The sequence below is a fragment of the Pavona decussata genome, unplaced genomic scaffold, assembly GCF_977016875.1.
Source record: "Pavona decussata unplaced genomic scaffold, jaPavDecu1.1 SCAFFOLD_228, whole genome shotgun sequence".
Taxonomy (NCBI): Eukaryota; Metazoa; Cnidaria; class Anthozoa; order Scleractinia; family Agariciidae; genus Pavona; species Pavona decussata.
In genome coordinates this window covers 122955-144101 of record NW_028145633.1, presented here as the reverse complement: position 1 = coordinate 144101, position 21147 = coordinate 122955, and the positions used below count along the sequence as shown (strand labels likewise).

The following is a 21147-nucleotide window of genomic DNA, read 5'->3' as shown; positions in this document are numbered from 1 at the left end:
GACTTTGTTTTTAAACATTTATCAACAATAACAACAACAACAACAACAAGCTTTATTTGGAAGACTATAACAAATACAGTGTTGCAAAAGCTATTCATAGCTAATTATTGTTTCGTTAACTAATTCCCAAGATAACTTAAAATATAAGAAAATGAAAAAAAATTAAAAATAATAAATAAAGTAACTGAAGTCTTGCTTATTTTAAACTATTCATACAGTAGAAGTAATCATTCCGCAGAGAAATTTTGATTATCTCTCAATTCGAAGCGCGAGGAAACAAATGAAGTTAATTGAGTGCTTATATGCGATAGTAAACTTTCTTTTACTAATAGTTGTGTAAATGGAAGGCCAGGTTCTATTTTAATAAAGAACATATCTCTCAAAGAAGAGTAACTTGGGCAATCTAATAAAAAATGAATTTCGTCCTCAATGGTTTTACAGTTGCAAACATTACTGTAAGAGAAGGGCTGCGCTACAGGACGCGTGTCGCCGGTTCTTCGTAAGGATTCAACTCCACACAAGGATCTTTAGGCTCAAATCTGATTGACTGTAATATCAACTCGAACGTACCTACACTGTACACAAGGTAAAACTACTTTTCTCGAAAAAACGACAACACTCCAGCAATCACATGGTTAGCAGGTCCATGATGCAATGCGTTTAAGTCCCACGTGAACGGTGTCACGCCGTAACGCTATCTGAATCTGTAACAATTACACACCCTTTCATAACGGGGTATGTTGTCCTATCTTCATGTTTCAATCCAAAGCTTGAGGGTACTTATTCTTAGTTTCACTAATGCTTTCCTAGTAGCGTTTTTCCTTGTGAGATCTAGGTGAGCAGAGGGGCCATAATTTTTTTAATTGTGTAATAAAAGTTGAGTTTTTTTGAGTGTTGAAGGGATTGGTGCCAATAAGAGATATATTTCTTTTTCATAAGATCTATATATTGTTTGTTGTTATTTTCATTCAATGTGTAATAATTAAAGTTGGGAAGATTCTAGTGTTCACTCATCTTCGTGAGACTGGAGTAAAAACTAGTTTGACCGTTATAATGAAGGTCAACAGACATTCTTAGGGATTGTTTCACTATAACATGTTTATCCTTTCCTTGGAGGTAGTGTACGTAATTAAGTATCTTTTCTTGATATGTCAACGATTAGAGGAAATCTCACGGGTCCTTTGTTAATTGTTGTTGTCATTTACCATTCAATTTTTTCTTGTTGTTAATCTGTTTATTTACGTATTTATACTTCTTATTTAATTTCATTTTTTTATTTATTTTAATTTTTTTTTATTTTGTCATCCGCATTTTCCCATCCGCCATCCGAATCCGCCATCTGCAGCCATCCGGTCTTCGTTTTACAGATACCCGTACAGTTTATCGATTGAGCATGTATTTGGCAGACTGCGCGTCTCTGTTTATTGACTCGAGGCAAACAAACTTTATTGGCACTCCCGGCCCTGAAAAGGGCTTTTCAGGGACAATAATAATTAATTTACAAGATCATACGTCAAAACGATAGTAAATCTAAAAGTTATAATGAAGCAATGTAAAGATTTATACAAGAAGTGAAGAAGTGACAATTTGAAACAAACAAACAAACAAACAAACAGACAAAATCGACAATTTTCTGACGATTTTTGTCTTTCTCTTATAATCACTTGAGTAATTATACTAAAACAATTATTCGCCTCAAGCTCAGTAAATATTGGTGAATATTTACCAATATTTACTTCGCCTTCGGCGAGTAATTGTTAATTATCCTGAAAATTTGCATTTTGTTATGCCGGCATGGAATCGTAGATACGTCATACAATAAAATTCCGACAGTAACAACGCCACCCCCCCCTCCCCCTTCCCCGAAAGTAACAGGGAGCTTTAGCAACCACGACGGCGACGGCAACGAAAACGTTACTTGAAAATATTACTTCATTTTGTTTGTGCTACGTCGCGATTGTTTGAACCGGACTAACTTGTACAAAAACAGCTAACTACCTAGGAACCAAATTGGTAGACGCGGCGTTCGAGTTAAGAAAGAGAATAAAAAATCGCCGTTGAGTGCTCACGGTCTCCACAAAACCTTGAATCTGGTCATTCCACGTTGTTCCTTTGCAGAGGACGGCAAAGAAATGTACAAAAATTCAAAACGCACGTGCAGAGTGATTGTTTTTTTTTCTCGTTAAACCTATTGTTTTGAGGCGTCTTTACTGCCGTCGCCGTCGTCGTTGCTAAAGCTCTGTAACAACTCCCCGAAGGAAACGTCAAAACTTTGTGGCTTCTTAGATATCCCGAAAATAGCCCCCCGAAAGTAGGGAAGTCCCCCAGAAGGTATCGAGACCAAGTCCTTTTAATTGCATTATACACATACCGAATGCCTTTATTGTTTTGTCAATCCATAGTCAAATTTTACAGTGTACAATACTAATATCTTCGTGCATTGACAAATTGATCACGATAAGGCACTTTACAACAAGTGAAAGCCTTAAACGATCATTCGTTCTTGGTGGCGCAATGTAAAACCTAAACTGGTATAATTACGAATTAAGAACAGGGACGTTTCTTCAAATTAAAATTAAAAACTCCGTACACTGCGGTATAAAACGCAGTGGTGTGTCATCGAATAAAAGCACCGAGTTAAGCTTTCCTTCCCTGAGTCAGAGAAGAATTCGATTTCCTCTGCATCGGCTGATTAACGCATGTGGTAGTCCGGTAGACCATTGACGTTTATTTCACTGTCCCCGCTACCAAAAATGGGTAGTGCAAAACCATATTTCACAAATGAACGTATAACTGTCTTTATGACTTAAGTATCACTGTCACATTAAACGCCATCTTCATACCATGGAATCCAAATATATTTTTTTTAAATATAATGCTATTTATATTTCATTGCTTTGTTTCATGTTTTTGTTCCCCGAAAATAACGCCCTTCTCCCATTCAGTAACGATACCTACCCCCACCCCCCCCCCCCCCCCCAAAGGAAGAAACGAGTCGCAAAGGCTGATAATTCCGAAAGTAACGAAGGTCGCTACTCTCGGATTTTTTCGGTATTCTTTTATTATCTTTTCCTCAAACTTTTTTCTTTAGATAAACCAAAGATAACGTTTCCAGTGGTGAGAACAGTTCCAGGTCACATGGTAAAGTGTTCTGCTGAAGGAACTCGTCCCATAAACATGTCACTAATTCAGAATTTCACCATTTTGGATCAGAGAACCGATAATGCTGTTGCCAAAGTTACGAAGGAGGGAAACGCCACGTGTGTGGCTAAAAACCAAGCTGGAACAGATTCAATGATGTTTCCTGTTTCAGGTCTGCCTTTTCTTTTGTTTTCCTTTCTGTTTGTTTTTTTCCTTTAGTAACTAACTTTTAGATTTTCTTTTGACTAATACATATTTAATTCACATTACATTTTCACCTTCATTCTTTAAACAATAATATCCATATGAAGATTCCTAGTTTCTTTAACCAGGCAACTGTTGAAACTCATTAAAATTTCTGTTTCCTGACCATTTTCAATAAAATTGCTTGGACTTTGAACAATTAAAAGTTCCTCGGAACGAACATTGAGTCAAGTGAACATTGGCGTACCTCACCCACTGATGCTAACTTCTTTCAAATGGAGAAATATTTTTTCTCCTTCATGACATAAAGGGGGTGGGTTGGTTACTTACTCGCGGGAAAGCACTCAACTGAAAGTGTTTTTCTAATCGAGAAAATCCTTATTTTGGGAAATTCTAATAATCTTTAAAATTGCATTGCAAGAGTGAAGTGTTTTCGTTAGAAAGACACCTAAGCAGTGATCTGTTTAATCGGCCACCAAGCCTTTAAGGTAAGGTTACAGGAAACCGTGTGCCTGCCTTGAGAGCATCGGTTTCGTTCACTGATGAACGTGACACGCATTTAACCGCGGAGGCAACATCAATACCATTTATATAAACACAAAACCATTATTAGGTCTGCAAAGTGAAATAATAATAATAATGTCACTTGAAATTTGGAAATACGTCATGTTTTCCAAACGGCAGCCAAATTGAACGAGACAGTTCTACTTTCTCTATCTTAAAATACCTTCAGTACAAGAAAGTCTCCGTTGACTTAAAAGTAATCACTGCAGTAGTGAGGGGGGCACCGGTTTCTCATTAATACGCGGTGGCATACATTATCGCCGATGACGTCACCGCCTATTGTCTTGGTCACTCATTATAGGATGACGTCATATTTTATTTTAGTCTTACGAACAGGTTATGAACTGCTTTGACAGGTTTATCAATGATGTCATGCTCTATTTTTATCTTATTGCAGTCATGGGCGGTATCACCGGTTTGACAGGTTTTTGAAGTTATTTTTAGATACATGACATCATATAGTACATACATAAATACTTAATTGTATAGCTCCACTTTGGAGGCCCTTCCGCCATACGTAAAAATAATAATAACAATAATAATAATAATAATAATAATAATAATAATAATAATAATAATGAAAACTATTTACATTTAGATGACAAAATAGAGAAAAAAATTACGATCAAAATATATGAATTGAAAAGATTCTTAAAAAAGTCTCTTTTTCAAAACGCTAAGACTTTCCGTGTCTCTGTAATGCTTCGATAAATTATTGTAGATTTTTCCTCCAAGGAAGGCGAAAGCCCTTTGACCAGTTGCAAGCTCCAGGATCTACAATTTCTAAGCTAAGGAATCTGCATACGGAAGTCTTTTTAGAAAATAACAAAAAAACAAATACGTGCGACACCCAAGCGTGTGTCTGAGAAAAATAAAGACACATAACTACAAATGGCCCGTTTGTCTCCTTTTGTCCTTTTTGGCGTGGTTTTGGCCTTTCAGGCCTGGTTATGGACTTTCTGGCCTGTGTTTGGCTTTTTCTGACACTCTATATAACCTGACTTTTCCCGAAAACTCGGAAATAATGAAAAATATTTGTCGTATGTGTTTCTCGCCTAAATTAACTAAGCGGCTTTCCCGCCTAATGACTAAAAAAAAAAAATTCGTTTCAGGTTGAGCTTTGTTGAGGATTAACGAGTTAAAACAGTCTTTTGTTGTCTTTGTTTATTACAGTGCTCGGAATAAGAATATTCGGTTCATAAATTCCTTGCTCCTAAATTGTGCGTGTTAAAACACACACATAGTGATTTCACAATATATACATCACAATAAAGTCGATTACGTTTGATGTTAATGACTGTCCACCCTTACTTATAACAAGGGTCAACGCGCTTTTTGCTTTCAGATCAGAGACTTAAGCTCTTGTGTAACCTCTCTTCACGGTCTGTTAGCCACTAATTATGCAAGTAGCAGTAATCCGACTAAAACCTAAATTTGCATAAAAACTCTACGGAACCTCTACTTTTTTATCAAAAACAATATACGGCTTAAGTTCATAGAAATAATCAATTAAAACACGCGACTAAATAAATACTTGCTATTAAACAAGACACATTTCTCGAGAAACCTGAAAAGAACTTTATTGCCTTTAAGGACGGTGCCTACTAATACCGAAGTATTTTTGTGCGGCTTACGACTATGCGGGAAAAACAGATCTTAGCAAGGCCTCTTGGAATCCACAAAGAAAATTGGGGGTAACCACGCATTTTTCAGAGATAATTAAGTAATAATATCTCTAAAAAGCGCCAAAATATAAAGCAATGTATGGGATTTTTTTCCTAAATTGAAGTTTAATTATCTCTGAAAAATGCATGGTTACCCCTAATTTTCTTTTGAGATACCAAAAGCACTTGCTAAGTTGTGCTTTCTCCACTGTATTAGTAGGCACCACCCATAGGAAACCCGAGTATCTCGAGATGCGCAGAACGTATGCTTAGTAACAATAGTAGGCACCGTGCTTAAATAGAGAAGGAAAAAAAAAATAATTGTTTAACTACCAGAGATTTTGAAGGAATTAAGGTCACTCTCAACTCTATATCCGAATCGCCGAGTTTGCCTCATAAATTTATAATAATCATGCGAAGCTTAATATTTCTATTTTTGCTGACCTTACGTCCTTCTCATTCTCATTTTTATTTTCGCTCGTTTCTCCCTCATTTTTATTTCCCTCCTCCTCATTTCTATTTTTTTCCTTCTCGTTTTTATTTCCCTACCTCGTCCTCCTCATTTGTATCTTTGCTCCTTTCCCCCTCATTTCTATTTTCACCTCCTTTACCCCCAACACCTCCACCACTACTACCTCCACCACCTCCCCCTCCACCACTATCGCCACCACCACCGCTAACACTGTTTTTTGGTTATTTTGATGGTGGTGGAGGTGGTGGTGGTGGAGGTGGTGGTGGTGGTGGTGTTGGTGGAGGTGGAGGTGGAGGTGGTGATGGTGGAGGTGTTGGTGGTAAAGGAGGTGAAAATAGAAATGAAGGGGAAAGGAGCGAAGATACAAATGAGGCGGAGGAAGGGGAGGGGAAATAAAAACGAGGAGGAGAAAAATAGAAATGAGGAGGAGGGAAATAAAAAATGAGGGAGAAACGAGCGAAAATAAAAATGAGAATGAGGAGGACGTAAGGTCAGCAAAAATAGAAATATTAAGTTTCGCATGATTATTATAAATTTATGAGGCAAACTCGGCGATTCGGATATAGAGTTGAGATTTACCTTAATTCCTTCAAAATCTCTGGTAGTTAAACAATTTTATTTTTTTTTATTCTTCATTTAAAGGCAACAGAGTTCTTTTCAGGTTTCTCGAGAAATGTGTCTTGTTTAATAGCAAGTATTTAATTAGTCGCGTGTTTTAATTGATTATTTCTATGAACTTAAGCCGTTTATTGTTTTTGATAAAAAAAGTAGAGGTTCCGTAGAGTTTTTATGCAAATTTAGGTTTCAGTCAGATTACTGCTACTTGCATAATTAGTGGCTAACGGACCGTGAAGAGAGGTTACACAAGAGCTTAAGTCTCTGATCTGAAAGCAAAAAGCGCGTTGACCCTTGTTATAAGTAAAGGTGGACAGTCATTAACATCAAACGTAATCGACTTTATTGTGATGTACATATGGTGAAATCACTATGTGTGTGTTTAAACACGCACAATTTAGGAGCAAGGAATTTATGAACCGAATATTCTTATTCCGAGCACTGTAATAAACAAAGACAACAAAAGATTGTTTTAACTCAAGGTGTTTAAGGCCTGGGTCAGGAAAGAAAAACGGGGTCATGGACAAAAAAAGCTCTATCTTCGGAACTTTACGTCCGATGGTCACGAAACTTTTGTGGACGTTAGCCTTCAACGTGATATTTTGCCTTAACCCAACAGTGCTCGCCACAATTGTCACGTGCTCGGTCACGTGATCAAATTAACATTCATTTACCTTCCGCCGGAATTGGTGAGATATAATGAAAATCATGTCCAACAAATGTACAAAACAATTACTCAGTAAACTATGCTAACCTTCTACGTTTGGAATGACCGTCCCTCGTTGCCCTCAAACGAGATGTAAGAGAAAATAGAGCCAACTAACAACTTTTATAAACTTAATGGCATTTTGTTTCTTATCACTTCTACTAAACGATTCATTCCAAACGTCAGTGCAAAGGTCTGGAATCCCTTCTTTCATTTCTTATAAGATAATTGCTTCAGAATAAAATTTCGGCACCAACGAGGGCATTTTTAATGCCCTGTTTGATCGAAGAAAAAGGCCGCCATCTTGTTACGCTTGGTTTCGCAGAGCGGAGCCTGAATCTGACTGTTGTGAAATACCGCTGATTGGAAAAAAGATCCAGAAGGCTCGAAGCAAATATGGCGGACACTGAAACGAGTGACAACACTAATGAAAATAGTTTCGTACTGTCCTCTTTAGTAGTATCCTGTACTTTTGGTGGGAATTACAATATCCAATGGTTAGAAACCCACTGTATTTCACAATTTTCACGCTCTACTCATTCGTAATTTAAAACTGATAAACGGATGTTAATAGCCACTCGTAAATAAAGTTATTCGTGCTTCCCTTTGTTTTGGTATTGGAATTTACTTTTTTCCTAGGCTGTTCATATCATTAATTGAATCTACGTTACTCCTGCAACATTAAATACCAGAAATAAAAAAGGGGGGGGGGGGGGTGGGAGGGCAGTAATGGGCTGATTATTGCAGATTATTGTGTATTTTCCACATCGACAACTTGAGTTTTATCAAAATAATTTTTTTAGAAGACTCAGACAAGCTGGTGATGGAAGTGTAAAAAGCAAGATGTTCAAGAAATTAAATCCTCCTTATATACCTAGTCTCAGGACCCTTCCCTCCCAATGTGACAATCTAAATGGTGTGCACAGTTTAAGTAAATTTCCCGCCAAGGCCATCCCCAAGGTCACTCCCAAGGTCAATTGAAAAAGGTTGGTGAACGATTTACGGCACTGTAAAAAATAACAAAAACAACAACAAAAAAAACAAAAAAAAAGAACAAAACAAAACAAAAAAGGAACAAAAACAAAACAAAGAAAAAAGCAATGTAGTTTAAAATGGGCGTTGACTGTGGATTTGCCCGAGTTTGTGTGTGGGATACAAAGTCCCTGGCCCAAAAAAATGTCAAGAAAATGGAGGATGAATCAGAAAAGGCATTCAAAAGTCGCCTACTTGAGGAAAGATATCGGCTGTACATGGAAAAATTTAAGGAATATCCACGTTTACATATCAGCAAAAGTAAGTTTTTGTTATTGAAATGCATCTTTTGACAATTTTAAAATATAATCATTAATTTTTAATACAATCAAAACTTTGTTACAGTTACAGGTTAAAAAAACAGGAATTAATTAAGAATAAATTGCTCTTATTTGATAGCTCTTTTTCCCAAGAAATACAAAGCCATCGACATAAGAATTGCCAATTGGGTCCCTGCACACAAAAAGCAGCTCTACTTGACGACATTTTCAGCAAAAAATGTCAGTGCACTGCAGAAGGAAGAAAAACTCTGCACATCTTGAGTGACTGCAAGTGTTGTTTGATAGCAAACCCAGTAGAAAGTGGCTTGTTTCAAAAAGGCAAAAGTTGTGTTGTGTCCAAACGAAAACCTTTCACAGACCTAAGGCAGCAAGCCAAAGAAATGACTGTAAAGATTCCGCAGCCATCCCAAAAAGAAATTAGAAACATTGGTTCAGCCATCTACAATGAGTTCAACACTGTTTGCAACAATCAGTTGGGAAAGTCTTTTGGCGAGGTGTTGTCAACGGTTCCGGAGGCCGCTCTACAAAAGAAGCCATCACCTGCAGAAAAAAAGAAAAAAAAAACGTGAACGAAAAAGAAAATTTAAAAAAAATGTGGAAAAATCATGGGAAAAAAATGATGTTAGCCTTCATCTAGCCCAAAGAACATCCTATGCGACTAGAAAACGACAGCGAGTGGAAGAATGCTTCGAGACGGTTGAAGAGGCAAAAGAGAGGGTCATCAAAGCACCCAAAAGACAAAAAAGATCCCACTGCCCCAGCTCTGTCGATGGAGATCTTGAACAGCTCAAGCAGGATGTCAGCACTTGGACCACAGTCAACTGGTCAGAGAAGGCAAAGCAATACAACATCAGGAAAACAGGAGACAGCACACCACCACCAAATGCTGGGCAGCTTTTGAAAGAATACCTGAATTCTGAAGGGGTTGACACTGAAGCATTTGATCAACAAAAGAGTAAGTACATGTAACTGGTAGAGAAACTGAAACCTGTTCAAACTGCAACTTAGAAAAAAGTGGCATTCTTGCCCCCTTTCATTTTAATTCATGAATAACATGTCAAAAACAAGTGACAGACCTTTAATATGCAAGCATGTCATGAGGAAGAATTTACATACTCAACAAGTATGCATCTTGTCACAGAAACATGGTGAAACATAATGAGTATGTTATTATTTTGTTAAAGAACATGAAACAGAACAGGGTTCTTGTTAAGATTTGTAAAAGGAGGAAATACATTTGCAATAGCAGGTGGATGTCAGCATCTTGTGACTGTTTCAAGGGTATAATGGGAGCAAGATGGGCGTGGGAATAGAAACCAAACATAGCTTAGCTTGAAGTTTTTGACAAAAGAAAATATGCAACCCATGGGTGATTTCTTTACAGGCGATAAATAATTTTCAGTGTCATATTATCTGCTGGATGTTTTTACATTATTATTTTATGGAAAGGAGATTCCTAAAACAAGAATGATGTAAAAATAACTGGTCAGCAGCTCCTAACAGGAACCCTACATGGTAAAAAATAGAACTTCAACAACAAACTATGGGTGGGGTATAATTTTCATTCATTTCTTGATTTTGCTTTCTTTTTTATCTCAGTAATATTTCTTGAGAAAGTACAAGAACACACCAAATTTTGAAAGCAGTGAAAAAATAACAACACGTCAAATTATTGTTATGAGCATTCATACCTATCACATAAAATGTAACACACAGGTAACCACTTATGTTGCAAAGCCAATAGAGATGCACATTTGTTGTTATTGTGCTCGTTTCTACTGTTATTAAAAAATTGCATATAGTTTATACATTGTGAACATGATTTGGTAAAATTTCCCTTTATTGTTATATAGGACCAAGATTTCGCAGGGCAATAAAAAAACAAGAAGGAGGAGAAATTTCCATGCCAGTTCACCGTGCAAACAGCAAAATTAGGACAGAGATAATGGAGAAGATAGCTGCTGGTCAGTTAAACCTTGGCATTCCAGTCTTGGAAACAGAGTATGTCAAACTTGTGATTACAACAAATGGGAAGATCGAGAAGCGCCCCTGCAAGCTGACGGCAAGGAAATATCTGTTCTCAGAGATAAGAGCAAAGAGCTTACTAAAAAATGAAAAATACATGAGAGTGAGAACAGATGATGAATATAACTGGATGAGCTCTGAAGAACTTAAGGAAAGACTTCACTTTCTTAACGAGCCTGATTCAGATGGTGAACCAGACGAGTTACGTGCAAGATTAAAAGATTTGGAGAGAACGCGACACTGGTTGATGTGGCATGACCATGCTGGAATTGCAAGTAATGGTCTCATGTTATTCCTACTCCGTGAAGTCTATGATCCTGCCATCCACTTTACAAATGATGAGTACATGGCCCAAAGCCAAATTTCAAAAAGAGTTGATGTACAAGCCGTTGTAGAACAGCCTCATTTGTACATGATGGGTGTGTGTGGCAGTTCTGATGCTGACCAGATGCTCTTCATCCCAACAAGACAAGAATGTCTAAGAGGTCTGTCAAAGCCACTTCAAATTCAAGGTGTTAACATCAAAGATAAAATGAGGTTCATGAATGGAGACAACCCAAGTATAGAGTTTGAGGATGGGACGCAGAAAGGTGGCCACCGAGGCTGTGTGGGTTGCGATGGCGACATGCGACGTTCTGATGACTTTGAGTACATGTCACACCGAAAGTACAAGACCCTTGAAGAGAAGCAAAAGCTTGTCTTTGCTGGTCCTGAGGGAAAGAAAGGAGGGCTTCACCCCTTCAAAAACCTGAAAGTGGCGCAGCTTAGAAGTGAACTTCAAGCAAGAGGGGAAGATGATAGTGGTCCAAAACAACAATTGCAAGAGAGAATTGCAGAAGTGCTTGGGAGAACAACACGACTGCCTGCATTGTTGTATGGAGATAGCCGGTTAAAGTTAAAAGAACTTAATTTAGATCAATATGAAGTTTTATTCCTCGAGCCACTTCACTGTTGCTTGAATCACATCTCACATGTGCTAGATGAACTCCCTCATCACATCACAGAAGTAGAGACACTGGTGATACTGAAGGAGACACTTTCTATAGCACTAACGAAAGACAAGCTCCGGTGTACTGACTATCGCCGTGCCCTTTTGCAAGTTACTATTCTTTTGGCTGGAAAAGCAGAGGAGAGTGTCATGGAGTTGTTAACAACTCTGGCTGAGATGATGGGAACTTTCTATGCCAAAGAAGATAGCAGAAATCCGAGGCAAATCTTGCGACTTGCAAACCTTTCATTCCGACATGCGCTGGCAGTGAGGACAGTGTTAACCCCACCAAAGACCATGACAAGTCGCAAGCTACATGGAATCTACTACCACAGTGCTGTGCACCATGCTGCTGTCATCTACAGACTAGTGTGCCTTTCATCTATCAATGCGGAATTATTTGAGAGATTCTTTGACAGAATTGTAGACATCACAAGAAAGACATGGAGCAAGCATGCCGAAGATTTGGTGCCAAATGCATTTCTTCACATACAAGGAGAAGACTGCAGTGTGGAAGAAAACACAGTTGTCATTCAGGAACGGGAAATTTCAAAGTTAGCAAAGAGGTTGCCTGACAGAGCTAACACAACAATGGGCAAAGATCTGCTCATAAAGAAGCCAAGATTGTGGCAGGCTCACCTGGAAGTAATCAGTGATTTCCTGCTTCCAGGACCAGGAGTGTGGTGGCATTGGAGAGATGATGGATCCGTGGAGTTTTATGATGGTCCCAAGGAAGCAACACATCGTCCAGAGGGCCCACGTATCTCTCACTTCAGGTCAAGTTCAATTAAGGCAGTTGAAAATGACCTGGAAATTGGTTGGAAACAGTGCTGTGAGAAACCACAAGAACTGCCTTCATACAAGTTAAGAGATGAAACTGGGAAGCTTGTTTATGACAAGTTAAAAGAAGCCAGCCTCCTTGTAGCTGAAAATGATGACCTAGAAGAAATTGATCTCACTGAAAAACAACCTGGTATTGTGTATTCAATCTTTGATTGTTCTTAATTACCTAACACAGAAAATCAATTTAATGTGCAACAATACACACAGTCAGAAGTGTGTGGCTTTGTTTATGCAATGAAAAATGTTAAGAGGAAAATTATATATTAAGAACATTGTTATGTAACAATAATTGCTACCACTATTGTGACGCAAGCCATAACCGTTTACTGTATTGCCCCATAATGAACAATACTGCTGGCTAAATCCAACGCAATAATGCTCCAGCTACTTTCTTAAGTACATTGAAAGATTATCAATCAATTATTGTAGAATAATTGTCTGAATATTTTCTCCTTCTTATTCCCAAGAAACATCCTGTGAAGAGAGTACATGTACATGCAGCAGTGCTGACAATGATGATGATGAAAATGAAGTTACTGCAGCGATTTTTGGAGATGAAATACAAATTGATGATATTCATGGAGAGCCGGTTGAACATGGTGATGCTGGGCAGCCAAGTGACCAAGACCCCAACCAGCTAGAGGGTAAAGAGGCTGAAGAGAATCAAACAAAAAGCATCCCAGAGCAAGATGAGCTACTGCAAGAACCAGACCAACAGCGTCAACAGCAAGAGATCTTAGAAGATGAATGTCAACAACAGTTGTCCTCCAAAACAGCAAAAGCAACAGAGATTATATTGGGAAAAATCCCTGAGGTTACACAGCTTGACAAACTGCGTAACAACCTTGCCCGCAACCCAAAATCTCGATATTGTATCAACAGATATGAAAACTACCTGGCAAAGATACAAGTTCTGGTGTTAAAGGCTGTCAAAGAACTTAATTCTAAGCTGAAAGAATGGGATGCATCCTTTGTCACACAGCATGAGCGGCTACCAAATCTCAACGACTACACAGCATCAAAGGAAGCATCAGACATACTCCACAGAAGAAAAGTTGCACTCAAATTGCTGCAGTCTTGGAAAATAACAGTTCATCAAGAAATATTGTTCTAACTCTTTTGTAACACTTTATTTACACATGTGGTTGTTTATAATATACCATTATTGGTAAAGAAATGTTCCTGGTCTTGTTGAATGTCTTAAGTAGACCTTTGGTTGTTTGGTAAAAAGGAATGTTTTATCCCCACTGTTATCAATGACTTGAATTACAGTGAAGGACGATGTGTGAAAGTGAATGGATGATTGTATCTTTGCAATATTTTTGCTTACCTTGAGATTAAGTCATGGATTCTTCTTGACAGAATGTTTTTGTCCCACTGGATAAAGAAAACAATGTTGTTAAACAGGAAAAATGGAAACAAACTCCTTGCTATCATTTTTTTCTTGTTTTAATGCACCTCAACATAAAACTATAATGTATAAATGTCACTAGAAGTAATCGCAGATAAGAGAGTGCATTGTGAAAATAAAAACAGGCAGTGAAATGTACATGTGTACAGACGTGCAGTATTCCATTTCCATTGAATTTAACTACCATATATGTGAAAAAATAATTAATACTGATTTTTAGCACTCAATTTGTATGGCTGCACTGTAAACAAGTATTTCAAAAACAAAAACACCTAAATGAGAATAAGAAGGAAGTTACGTTAAAAGACATGGCATTTAGCAGAAGTTTACTTTTTACCAATTTACAGACTCTCCCACAAAAGGTGATGTAGAACTTGTCAAACACACTGTAATTTTATTTTTCACTCTTGGTAGATTGCATTTGTCATGGTATTGTATATTGTATGTACAAGCACATGTATTGATGGTTCTGAGTTTCTTGGTTGGAGACTTAATGAACGACATGATACAGCAGGGGTAAACACAGATTTAGAATGAACAGAATTGAAATGTTCAAACTACGCACTGCCGCAAATATTGCAAACAGCAAATAAACAATAGCTAAAAGCAAATTCGTTTTTCACAATCAAGTCAACACGGACAAAAATGTCACTCTTGACGGGTAGTTTGCGTGGGAATCCTTGCATTCTGCGCAATCGTTTGCTACGTTTTTCGAATGATTGACAGATTTCTTTACTGGGGCAATCATATCTCGCCCAAAAGTGGCAAGATCAAAGGCAGCTGCCAGCCCCCCTGGTTTAAACCCCTGAAGTAAAAAGAAAGTAAATGTTTGCCTTTTGATTGTTCAGTCAAACGAAACAAATTTTTGGAAAGATTTCCACATCTCAATTAAGAGCCCCCAAAATTAATAAATGCATATTTATTTTTGTGACTAAAACTCTATTCTTTGTGAAAGGGGGTTTGGTATGACGGTGATTCATGCATGTATAATTATGTATAGGGTTCTGTGGACATCATTAAATTTTACCTTAAACTTCTTAATCAAATTAAGCTAATTTTAAGTCTCTCGTTTTGTTAGAAGATCATCCTATATTGGGCCATTCCATTTAATATCTGCACCCACCCCCTAGCTCCTATTGAAGGACTGGAAAATCTGAGGGGGAAAGAGAGGGTCTTTACGAGTTATTTCTGAGGGGACTATTTATGTCGGTATCTTTGAACTCTTTCTTTTTTCCTAAGAGAGAATGTGTCAGCACTTTGATCTTAATTTCTGAAGGGGTCCTCAAAAGTTATTTCTGACAGGGGTAGACACAAAAGCCTTCAATGGGGCGGGGGGGGGGGGGGCAAATATTAAATGTAATGTCCATTTTCTGGTGCGAAACCAAAATTTAAAGAGCGAAAAAGGCTCAACATTCTCAACAGAAATTGTACAATTTTCTGCCTATGCTAAACTGAACGACCGTTGAGCCTAAAATATTAGACCGCGTAATCTTAATAACTGATATTCAAACGTCGTGGTTAGTACTTACGAGAAGCTAACTGTAAATTCAATATTAACCTAATAGCTATACTAACAAAAATAACAATACACTAAAAACAAAATAAAACGATTTCGCTTAACATATGACCATTCAAAGTACACGAGTCGATTTTCCTTCGTCAAGCCTATTGCATCAAACGTTCTGGAATGCACACGTAAGCTCCCTTCGCATGAAAGGCTTATCTCTGGAAATAACACAAAGAAACCACTCACCTCTACTTTAGACCCCGCAAGTTAAAGAAAACAACAGCATCTAAAAAAATTCTTGCTCTTGAATTTGACGTTGTCTTTCTAAACAACTAAACGCTCTGGCCAAACTCCAAACGGCACCTCGTGGTAAGGCCGCCATGTTTGTTTGTTTCGATGACCGCGTGGGTCGGTCGAGAACTCTGCTGGGGGTCTCAATCGAAAACCAAACCCAGGCCTTAAACAGCTTGAGAACTCGTTAATTCTCAACAAAGCTCAACCTGAAACGAATCGTTTTAAAGTCATTAGGCGGGAAAGCCGCTTAGTTAATTTAGGCGAGAGACACACACGACAAATATTTTTCATTATTTCCGAGTTTTCGGGAAAAGTCAGGTTATATAGAGTGTCAGAAAAGGCCAAACACAGGCCAGAAAGTCCATAACCAGGCCTGAAAGGCCAAAACCACGCCAAAAAGGACAAAAGGAGACAAACGGGCCATTTGTAGTTATGTGTCTTTATTTTTCTCAGACACACGCTTGGGTGTCGCACGTATTTGTTTTTTTTTGTTATTTTCTAAAAAGACTTCCGAATGCAGATTCCTTAGCTTAGAAATTGTAGATCCTGGAGCTTGCGACTGGTCAAAGGGCTTTCGCCTTCCTTGGAGGAAAAATCTACAATAATTTATCGAAGCATTACAGAGACACGGAAAGTCTTAGCGTTTTGAAAAAGAGACTTTTTTAAGAATCTTTTCAATTCATATATTTTGATCGTAATTTTTTTCTCTATTTTGTCATCTAAATGTAAATCGTTTTCATTATTATTATTATTATTATTATTATTATTATTATTATTATTGTTGTTATTATTATTTTTACGTATGGCGGAAGGGCCTCCAAAGTGGAGCTATACAATTAAGTATTTATGTATGTACTATATGATGTCATGTATCTAAAAATAACTTCAAAAACCTGTCATATCGGTGATACCGCCCATGACTGCCATAAGATAAAAATAGAGCATGAAATCATAGATAAACCTGTCAAACCAGTTCATAACTAATTGGTAAGACTAAAATAAAATATGACGTCATCCTATAATGAGTGATCAAGACAATAGGCGGTGACGTCACCGGCGATAATGTATGCCACCGCGTATTAATGAGAAACCACCGCGAAAAAGAGGACTAACCGGTGCCCCCCTCACTACTCACTGCTGATAAACAAACAATGAGAAAATAAAGCAGTAAAGGTGAAAATGATAAACTTTCGTTGACGAAAGAGGAGAACAAACAATTGGAAAATTCAAGTTTAGTGAACTACGTTTGCAGTACTAGTAAGTCAAACTAAATTGACTTTGGTGATTTTTCGTTCGATATTTGCAATGTTAATAAATTTTGAAATGAGCGGACATCGTTAATAAAGGAAATTTGGCACCGGCAATCCTGCATCTGATCCTATACTACACAGGGCGAAACCATGACATCAGTTAGAGCTAATTAGCATATCGTTTACTCTTAATCTTTCAGATTGCAGTAATCACTGCTTTGTCTATGGATACATACTGGGACAAAGAGACAAAATTGAGAATATATATAGCTGCACAGAGACACGATTGACGCCCGACTTCCTCAAGTGCCTTCCAACAACTGCTACAAAGCTGTACGATTTCTCTTTTCTCGTCGAATGAAAATCTTCTTATTAGCTGTTAAAAATTAATTTGTTTGTAAACTGAATATATTTAAAGTTCTCCTGAGAGAAATTTAACTGCACTCAATGAATTTCAGGACCTCAATTCTTCAATTCTAGCCTTGATTACCAAATTTCCTTTTTAAATATCTAGCTTTAATTTTCCATAGAGACGCCATTGATATAAAATGACTTATGTTATTTATGAAACGCCGTTTTTATGTGAAAATTTGGCTTAATCTTGAACAGGATTTTACTTGACACTGGGATCAAGGATTTACCTCTGCAAACTTTCCGTCATATGGCAGCCCTTAAATATCTGTAAGTAGGTGGGAAAATGGGAACACATAAAATATTGTAGTCATCTATTGGAATAACTTACCAGCTAAATTAATAGTCTGAATAGAACAAAGACTCTCGCAGCTATTTACGCAAGTTAAATAGTTGCAAAGAGAAAGCCTGAATCCAATACTACACAGGGAGGTAAAAATAAATAAATAAATAAATAAATAAATAAATAAATAAAATAATAATAAAAAGGCGGCTCGAAATCGTTCATTGTTCATCTCTATTTTATGTTAATAATTATTGTTGCCACACAGGGTGAAAAGTTAATTGAGTTGTTTAAAGACCAGCCCTGACTGAATGAATTGCACTGATTTTGAACTCAAGTTATATACTCTCCTGCTTGAAATGTATTGTTAGACCTTGTGACTGATCAAAGTTTCAGTTAATTTGAAGACGAGTTGACATTTTCCAAAGAATAAAGGCTCATCGTGAATGGTCAAATATGTTTACAAACGCTTTTATCGTCACGGAATACTCCACTCAAAACTCTACTCGGAAAGCATAAAAATGCCAGGGGTGATCGTCCTACAATTTAGAGGTGCAAATTTGTAAATTGGTACAGCTGAGTGCAAAAGCGTAGAATGAGCGCTGTTAGACGTATGGCGGTACTTCTAGGATATTGATCAAACAATGTGGCGATGGCTATATTTGTAAATCACTGATGGATGGAGATGATTTTGATTCACGCCAGGAAAATAAGATTATTTTCCTTTTAGGATGTTTTCAGCAATTTCCCACGATAACAGCAGTCATTTTCTTGTGACGGTTTTTCTGCCATTTTCGTCTCACCCCAAAGAAAGTGGAATTTTCTTCTGAAAGTTACTTTTCAATGTTTGATTTTAAGTTTAAAGAATGATCTGAAAAATAGAAAATAAAGCTAATCTTGTTGATTTTAAATTTTAAATTGGCATTTTAAACACAATCAGTACAAGCGCAGTCTAATCACCACCATGTTAGATCGAGCTTACCGCATCTCTTCCGACTGGTCGTACTTCTCACAAGAATGCGATCTACTAGAGACGGTATTCTTAAAGCTTAAGTACCCGAGGCACTTATTCAATTCAGCTGTCAAGCAATTCGTAGATTTTAAAGCATCAGACCTACAGCACATTCCATCAACTGAAATATCTACACCCACCATCCGAGTTGCCATACCATTTAGGATCAGGCCTCTGCTAATGTAGTGAAGAAACGTATCACAGACCTCAGCTCAAAAATCAAGACCACAATTCAGCCTGTGTTCATCAGCAGAAAACTCAACGAAGACCTTAAAGCTCGTGAAGTCAAGCCTGCCACTGTTAACCAACAATGTCTAGTTTATCAATTTCAATGTAACCTGTGTGATACAGGATATGTTAGTTACACTCGCGGCCACCTCCACGAACGCGTTGATGGAGACTAACAAAATCGTCGTCAATTTGTAAACACTACTTGAGCGAACATAACTCGAACGTTCCTCCTTGTCAATCAGAACAATTTCACGTGCTAGCTAAATGTTCGAACAAATTTGATTGCCTAGTTAAGGAGATGCTTTTCGTAAGAAAACTTAAGCCATCCGTAAACGTGCAAACAGGCTCGATTCGCATTCGCAAAAGTATTCAGTTGAAGAACTTTTGATCCATTGTTAATATGATAATTTGTAGAGACTGTAGAGTATAGAAATCAAATCTTCGCATTAATTTATCAGCTTTGCCTAGAGAATAGTGTCACGATGACGGCGAAACGTTGGCTTTTAACTTAATTTTTGCTTGCTTGTTTTTCAAGAAATCATTATTGATCAAAACAATAAGAAAATTCCATTGAAAAGTTAACTGGCGGAAAATTACAAGCATCATTTTACAAATAAAACACTCATGAAGGATCGAATAGTAGTATCAAGGCTGTAAATTCAAAAACCATTTTTTTTTTTCATTTCCGTATTTATGGAAAGGAACAATAATATCTGTGTTAAAATCAAAATTAAAGAGAGCATAAAATCGTAAGTGGTACGACGTTGCTTGGCAAAAACTAAGATGGCTTTTACCCTAGCTCCTTTCAGCCTGAAGATAAAAGCGTGCAAACCTGTTGAAACTCAGTGATGCTTGCCACAAAGCCTACCTGTTTTCTTGGGCGTCCATTTATTTAGGAAAGGACTTTAAGGAAATCTGCTGAATCTGCTAAAGTTTGCATTGACCAGTTTGGCTTTGTTGTAACCACATCCAGTCAATCTGATCTGTTTGAGATTGCACGATGTCACGCTACGCTATTGATTTCATCATTTGCAACGGCCGCTTATATCGATCCATTTGACTAAAGCAATCGTGCATAATACTCTATACAAATCAAAATTTTGCACCTTTCGATCCAAACTTGTGCTAAACTGAGCTACAAAAATAAACTTCACCTACATTGCTCCATTCGATAGTATTTAATGTTTGGAGTCGGTGCCGCTGATGTTCCAAACAAAAAAGGAGTGGAAAAGTAAGCGAGTTTAAAGAAAAAAATGGGCGCTATTCCATGGGCTACCTTGGTACTTCCTATCAGTACAACATGTACATCAATTATATGATAACAAAAAACACATGCATTCAATAGGTCTTATCAAGCGTTCATTATCATGATACGGGTACTTATCCGGAGAAACGTGTTCAGTCTTTTTTTGATCAACAAGTGTGTTGGCACCATTTTACTATTGTCTACCCTTATCATGTTATGCCATGATGTTTAAAAGCATAGCGGAGCAACGCCAATTGCCGTCGCTTCCTTAAGATGTTGGTAAGGTGTATTTCAAGAGTCATGAAAAGTGAAATGAAAACCTTTGCCATCAAATGCGATGTAACAACTACCATGGCCTCCACATCACCTAATATGTATGGTGTTTACACCATTCGCTTGGATACATTAAGTTTTCAGTAAAGCATTTGAACAGACGAAAGTGTATTAGCTTATAAAAAAAATGTCCTTAACAGGCCACGCAACTACTTACGAATAATATATTGTGTTGCAAAATTGCAGTAAGTAAAACCCATAAACCACAAAAAAAAATATACTATAAGCAGTTATATTTTTTTCGAAGATAATGGAGCATATTATGCAAGGACACAAAACAAAAACACTCTTTAAGAAGCGAGAAACGACACTGCAAGACATGCGGAAAGAAACACCTCCTAAGGTCCCTCCATTGCTACTTACACCTTTCAGTTTTCTCCGTTGCCACTCAAATATCACTCAATTCTACATTTCCGCATGGTACATGTTATTACCTCTTTATAATACTGATGCTATGCATAGGGTGATATAATCAAAGGTAAGCACACGAAAACCGAAAGTTGTGTTATCCTCACCGAAGCTTCTTATTTAATATTTTTCTCGATCTCTTAAATGAAATGAGATCGGCGGCTGTTACAAATTCATCAAATAGCGTAGCTTGACTTCGTGCGGAAAAAGTTTGCTTTAAACAAAG

The 21147-nt window shown here is 37.4% G+C and overlaps 2 protein-coding genes and 1 long non-coding RNA gene across 3 annotated transcripts in view; 2 read left to right on the top strand and 1 right to left on the bottom strand.

The window, feature by feature from the left end:
• LOC146458776 (cubilin-like) overlaps nucleotides 1-17908 on the top strand; it is a 95092-nt gene extending 77184 nt beyond the window's left edge. Inside the window, exons 9-10 of the mRNA XM_085090307.1 lie at nucleotides 3092-3313; nucleotides 17198-17908. Coding sequence (XP_084946433.1) covers nucleotides 3092-3313; nucleotides 17198-17358 — 383 coding nt within the window. The 3' untranslated portion in view covers nucleotides 17359-17908. The remainder of the gene's footprint in view (nucleotides 1-3091; nucleotides 3314-17197) is intronic.
• On the bottom strand, nucleotides 8703-15872 carry LOC146458777 (uncharacterized). Its single transcript, XR_014858127.1, has 3 exons — nucleotides 15700-15872; nucleotides 13866-13912; nucleotides 8703-9219 (listed from the first exon to the last, which is right to left on the bottom strand). It is a non-coding gene; the product is annotated as an uncharacterized LOC146458777 (long non-coding RNA).
• Nucleotides 9229-13855, top strand: LOC146458778 (uncharacterized). Its single transcript, XM_085090261.1, has 2 exons — nucleotides 9229-12665; nucleotides 13003-13855. The coding sequence occupies exons 1-2, from the start codon at nucleotides 10583-10585 to the stop codon at nucleotides 13647-13649; spliced, it is 2730 nt and encodes a 909-aa protein (XP_084946387.1). The 5' UTR covers nucleotides 9229-10582; the 3' UTR covers nucleotides 13650-13855.
• Nucleotides 17909-21147: the final 3239 nt, after the last annotated feature.

Bases quoted from the DNA above. Each gene is read 5' to 3' on its own strand.
- LOC146458778 (XM_085090261.1), top strand. From the start codon at position 10,583: ATGCCAGTTCACCGTGCAAACAGCAAAATTAGGACAGAGATAATGGAG. The intron at 12,666-13,002 runs GTATTGTGTATT...CTTATTCCCAAG, and splicing joins TCTCACTGAAAAACAACCTG to AAACATCCTGTGAAGAGAGT.